Source organism: Nannobrachium achirus (genome assembly GCF_963921795.1).
Source record: "Nannobrachium achirus genome assembly, chromosome: 18".
Classification (NCBI taxonomy): Eukaryota; Metazoa; Chordata; class Actinopteri; order Myctophiformes; family Myctophidae; genus Nannobrachium; species Nannobrachium achirus.
The window spans coordinates 56284778-56291176 of record NC_137825.1 but is presented as its reverse complement, the minus strand read 5'-3'; the positions used below and the strand labels follow the sequence as shown (position 1 = coordinate 56291176).

General features: G+C 40.9%; 1 protein-coding gene across 1 annotated transcript in view; it reads right to left on the bottom strand.

Annotated features, from left to right (window-relative positions):
• Window positions 1-3206: 3206 nt before the first annotated feature.
• wdr90 (WD repeat domain 90) overlaps window positions 3207-6399 on the bottom strand; it is a gene marked incomplete at its 3' end in the record, with an annotated part of 46114 nt that continues 42921 nt past the window's right edge. The window contains exons 41-43 of the mRNA XM_080747527.1: window positions 5414-5533; window positions 4374-4458; window positions 3207-3364 (exon numbers count right to left, since the gene is read on the bottom strand). Of these exons, the coding sequence (XP_080603653.1) occupies window positions 3207-3364; window positions 4374-4458; window positions 5414-5533 (363 nt within the window). The remainder of the gene's footprint in view (window positions 3365-4373; window positions 4459-5413; window positions 5534-6399) is intronic.

Here is a 6399-nt window from a genome sequence, read left to right as displayed (position 1 = left end):
ATAAAGACTTACCATTTGGTTTTGAACAAGGCGAGCGTTTTATGAGCTAAAACACAACAGTGTTTCTCAAACTTTCACATTTTAATGTCTTCCCTTAACTCTGACAGTGTACATTTGGTTCCATTTGAGTTACAAACCTGTATGGGTCAATTTACCCATGAAGGAACCCACAGAGTCCCTGGAATCCATCACTTTGCTAAACTGTAGAAATACTCTTTACAAGTCAAGGTCCTACTTTCAAAACTGTACTTTGTTAAAAGTACAAATGTTACAGAACCAAATATTGAAGTACTAATTATAAAGAATAACACATTTCACAATCATATGTTTTGGTCGACTGTCTGTATGAATGGACTAACTCAATGTAATGCTGCTGTTCCCGTGGGACATAAAGTTTACTTATTTGGAATGTAGGCCTACCGCATGGCATGTCCAGCAGTGATCAGACTGTTGTGCACATCCCCAACACAATATCCTTACGCTGGAGGGAGTTGAATCCAGTGACGAATGGAAGAGAAGTTCCCCCCAGGCGTGGGGGCACATAGCTGTACTGTTACAAGATATCATTTACATCTGGGGGTGCTATGGGGGATACAACATCATCGGCTGCAGCAGGTTGCTCTGCCACCATCATCGGAACAAAGATGTTTGTATTTGGGGGCTTGGGTAGACAACTTTGGGGACAGGAGTCAGTCGGGACTCCCACACAACATTAGTTGGGAACTGGGCTGGCAGCCATGACAAGCAACAGTAGTGGACAAACTAGCTCTCTGGGACCGTTGTCGTCTGAACATGGCCTAATACTGGTCATTGCTAGGGCTGTCACAATTATTACATAATCGTCTAATCGTGATTATTTTGTCATAATCGTGAATGTTGAAAAATTTCAGAAATAGTGGAAATAGCAGATCTACAAGCTCACAACGCGTCGCATCGCGACGCGTTGTGAGCTTGTAGATCGGCTATTTCCACTATCAATGTTATTTTTAAGTAGTAAGTTGTCAAATATGTAATGTATTTGTATATTTAGGTTATGTGTCATATCTACCATATGCAACTTCAAAGCCTAAAACCCAAACAGAAATGTAATTATTAACGACAAATACACAATTAAATCGTTAATCGCCAATTATTTGAGTGACAATTAATCGCCATGTAAAATGTCATATCGTGACAGCCCTAGTCATTGCATGTACTCCTACGGACTGGGAGGGTGATATTGGTCATTCCACGTACTCCTACAGCAGGGTTCCCCAATTAGTTTTCCCCAAGGGCCGAATTATGTCTAGGGTACCAAGCCGGGGGCAACAACATTTCAGGGGGCGACGTTGGCGTTTCCGCTACTCCAGCAACAGTTCAGATATCGTCACTGTCGGGCAGAAACCTTGTATCTCCAAGTTTCAAATGTGTAAGTTTTTTGGTAAAGCAAAGCCCTGCTTCATCATACAAGATCGTCGCACAAAACTAGTGAAAACAGCAGATCTACAAGCACGCAACGCCTCGTGATGCGAGGCGTTGTGTGCTTGTAGATCGGCTGTTTTCACTAGTTTAGTACATTTTTTAGATGATAAATACAAAACGAACGGTTTTGGACATACAAGGTTTCCACCCGACAACGACGATATACTAGCTCTTATACCACCATTATTACTGGGGTTGGTGGGGGCCAGACAGTGGCCCCCCGCGGTCCGCAAATGGCCCGTGGGCCACCTATTGGGGACCCCTGTCCTACAGGCTGGAGTGGCACTTGTCAGCAGGGAGTGTTGGACAGGAGGAGTAGGATGCTTAAAGAGAGGTGAGATTAGCCAAGATGGCAAACAAAATAACACCAAAGTCACCAGTTATTCAGCCATTACATTACAACGTTAAAACAGGCATGAACATCCCCTTAGCAGCTATTATTCACGCAAATATATATTTTATGTTTTATGAATAAAACACATCACAAAGAAACGCAAGAATGTACATCATCTTTGTGCAAAGGACATTTTAATGATCAAAACTGTACAAAACGCTACAAAAGTTACATTCGTGTCAGGAGGATGACGGAATTCACATAATTTAAAATATAACTAGGGGAAAACAAAAAGGATACCACAGGTCCCTAATAAGTCTAATAAGCCTATTGATACAATTCCCTCTCTAAGAACCAATCAAATTGCACACTATAAAAAAAGAATAACAATATAAAACTTCTATGAAAAGTAAACATTTTGTCCTGAATTTCAAGTACAAATAAGAACATTTAGGACAGGGTTCCCCAATAGGCGGCCTGTGGGGGGCTACTGTCAGGCCCCCACCAACCCCAGTAATAATGGTGGTATAAGCCCAGCAAACATTTTGAGGTATATTAGACCTCTAATATACGTCTAAACTTATACAAGAGGTCTAAGTTTATACGTATAAAAATGGTATAAAAATGCAAGTTTTTTAGAGGTCTAAACTTAGACTAGACGTCTAATAGACGTCTAATAGACGTCTAAGTTTCTACCAGGGTCTAAATTTAGACTTCTAATAGACGTCCGGCCGTTAGGTCTAAATATAGACGTCTATTAGACGTCTAAATTTAGACCCAGGTATAAACTTAGACGTCTATTAGACGTATATTAGACGTCTAGTCTAAGTTTAGACGTCTAAAAAACTTGCATATCTATACCTCTGGTAGACCATTTTTTATACGTATAAACTTATACTTCTAGTTCAAATTGTTTAGTGGGAGAGCAGCAACAACACTAGTATATCGTTGTTGTTGGGTGGAAACCTCGTATCTCCAAATTTGTACGTTCTTTCACAAAGTAAAGCCCTGCTTTCATCATACAAGGCCGTCGCACAAAAGTAGTGAAAACAGCAGATCTACAAGCACACAACGCCTCGCCGTGCAAGGAGTTGTGTGCTTGTAGATCGGCTGTTTTCACTAGTATAAATAATTTTTAAAATGATAAATGAAAAACGAACGGTTTTGGACAAGATTTTCACCCGACAACGACGATATCTGAATTGTCGCTGGAGTAGCGGGAACGCCACCGTCGCCCCCCTGCAATGTTGTGGCCCTCAGCTTATTACCCTAGACATAACTCGGCCCTTGGGGAAAACTAATTGGGGAACCCTGATTTAGGAGGAGGTCTGAATCTACCGCTTCACAGAATCCAAACCAATAATGGATTGCTTTCCAGTCCCAATTCCAAGCTCAGGAGAGCTGTGGTGGTCTAAAGACCCCTGACCTCCCACAGCAGGATCTCATTGTAGGCCACAGTGAAAAGCAGCTTCCCCGAGGGAGAGAAATGACATGTCTGTAAGGAGTCACTGTGATGGAGGAAATCCTGGAACCTGCCACTGGTGGACTTGATCAGCTTCAGCACTCGCTCTGACAAGACAAACAGGGGCTGTCACGATTATGACATTTCAATTAAAAACCCATTCAGAACGGGTACACATTATTGTGTATCATTATTTTATGCTTTAACTATTGAAAAATGGCAGATATACAAGCTCACAGCGCGGCACCGAGTGCCGCGCTGCGAGCTTGTAGATCTGCTATTTTTGAAAAATCGTGAAAATAAGAATTTTGACCCGATTCTATAAGTGTCTTTTGAATCCTTCTAAGGTTTTTTGAAAAACCCATGTTTCTATATGTCAGCTTTGAAAATACATATATTCAAAGATTTGCACACATTTTCACGACTTTTTCAAAAATAGCAGATCTACAAGCTCGCAGCGCGGCACTCGGTGCCGCGCTGTGAGCTTGTAGATCTGCTATTTTTCACTGGTTAAAGCATTCAATAATTCTAGGCCTAAATGGGTTAATTGTCAATCAAATAATTGCAATTAACAATTTAATTGTGTTTTTGTCGTTGACAATTACATTTCTGTTTGGCTTGTAGGCTTTGAAAATATACAGAGACATATTTGACAACTCGATACTTAAAAAAGAACATTGACAGTGGAAATAGCCGATCTAAAAGCTCACAACGCGTGGCATTGTAACGCGTTGTGAGCTCGTAGATCTGCTATATATATATATTTTTTTTTAATTTGTATGAAAATATATGAACATTTTTCAACATAGAAATGATTATGACAAAATAATTGCAATTAGACGATTATGTCATAATTGTGACAGGCCTAGTTCAAACCACTTGAAATTAAATGTGCTTCAATTCGTTTTGATTATTATTACCGGTATGCCTGTAATGGCATGGCCGAGATTGGAATGGCAGGGTTACTTTGGTTTAAGTTTCTTTTCTTCATCTGTTTTTCAAATGTTCATATTTCTGCACAGGGACATTTACTAGCAAGCACATTATTTTATAATAGTTACAAATCAAAGTGACATGATTTCATGGTATTTAAAAGCAACCGAAGCTGAAATGTACCTTTTGATCCCACAGCTATGAGAGAGTCACTGGAGGAGAGGCCAAAACATGTCACCCAGTGGGACAATGCAATCCTTTTTATTACCTGTAGTAGTGTAAGACAAAGACATACTGCATTAAGGTGACACACACCCTTGTGGAACGTCTGTCAACCACAGCTGCTCTACACGGGTACACATTATAGAACGCACAAGTCATGGAAAACAAGACTACTCAACAATGTAACTGTGTGAAGAGTGAAACATGTGCCATTAAGCAATATGTATGGGTACAGCTTCTACTAATATGAAATCTTTTTTTTTAATATATATATATTTTTTGGGGGGCTTTTTATGCCTTTATTGACAGATAATGGGACAGGAAATGGGGGGAGAGACGGGGAGAGACACGCAGCAAAATCCGGGTCAGGCTCGGGAATCGAACCAGCGACCTGCTGCATGCTACACAAAGCCTATGTATATGCCAAGACCAGTAGGCCATCGGGGGCACTACTAATATGAAATCTAACCTTTAAAACGAACTTGGTGTGTATACAGCACGCAGGCATTGACACTAATTGCCCACCTGCCCTGGGCAGGTAAATAAAACTTCCGGGCAGGTGGAGATTGCTTTCAGGTTGCCTGACTGGGCAAGTGCACATTTGAGAGGGGACAAAACCATCTATAAACACAACACAAGATATTTGTCTGAACACCTGAACGTGGCCAGAGTGCTCTGTCTTCTGGTCTGTGGAATGTAAAATAAGAGCACTGCTGACCTATAATGTGCTGTTTTCACTGTTGCGACACTTAAAAATATAAAATAACAAGTGTGAACCCATAGTCATATTCATAGCGATGTAGGGTATTTGGCATACAAATGGAGGTATGACATTGTCTTTATCGCACAAAAGATTAAGTGTTAAATTGAACTCTAATTCAATGGACGATTCACTTTTCGGGCAAGTGGGCTCCTTTGGGCAAGTAGAACATGACCCGTACTTGTCCGACGGGCAAGTGCCTCTGAGACCTTATTGTCAACCCCTGCAACACAAACAGTACCTGTTTTCTAGCCAGGCTGTAGAAGGACAGCTCTTTCTCGACTCCATAACCAGTGTAGAGCACCAAGCCAGGGTCTGTTGGACAGAAGGCTGCCAGGCTGGGTGGCGGGCTGCCACCTTCCTAATAGGACAACCAAAACAAGCAGTAGAATTAAGACACTCACTGTAGTGAAGGGACAGCAGCTATGCTGAATTTGGGGTGCTGAGTTCTATTATATTGTTCACTAGATTCATGCCAGTGTGTCGGCCAGAACACACTTTAGGGGCCCTTAATTGATTGATTGAAGACTTTATTAGAAGTTTGCATAGGAAAAGGTACAGTTTCATGACGGTACAGTTCACTGGTACAAGGTCTACTAAAAGGAGATCCATGAAAAGACTAAGCTTATTTCCACTGGAAACCATTGAAGTATCTCATATAACATTGAATGACAGACAAATAGAACACAGTACTATGCAGTAGATATGTAAAGAAAAACAAAAAAAGAAAACAGTAAGTCCAAACAAACAGTATATACAAAGAAGGGGCAGGGGAGGGTAGGGTTGGGCTAGGTTCATTTTTTTTTAATCCAGACATTAAAGAAGAGGCTTGATGCTGGGTTTAGTCTCTTTTACTTTCTTCTTTTCAGTCACAAACATGGAATATCAGTTCAACAATACACATGCGTGTGTGATGTCAATGTGTTTTTTTGGTCACACAACACACAGTAGTTTGGAGCAGGCTCAACAAACTGAATTATAACGTCTAAATGACGACTTGGCACTCTGGAATGAGACCTATAAGGCTTTCTAGAACATTCCACTGAAATCCTGCAGGATCGTGCTAACTCTCGGGGGATTTGAGCCGCTGTTTTAGAATAGAAGGGCACTTGGTTACTTAACTTGGCAATCAGTGTCAACAGTCAGACCTCTATAAATGCAGTGCCAGAAAGCCAATGAAATAATACAATAAATTAAGTGCTTAAAAAATCTATAACTTTGGGCCCT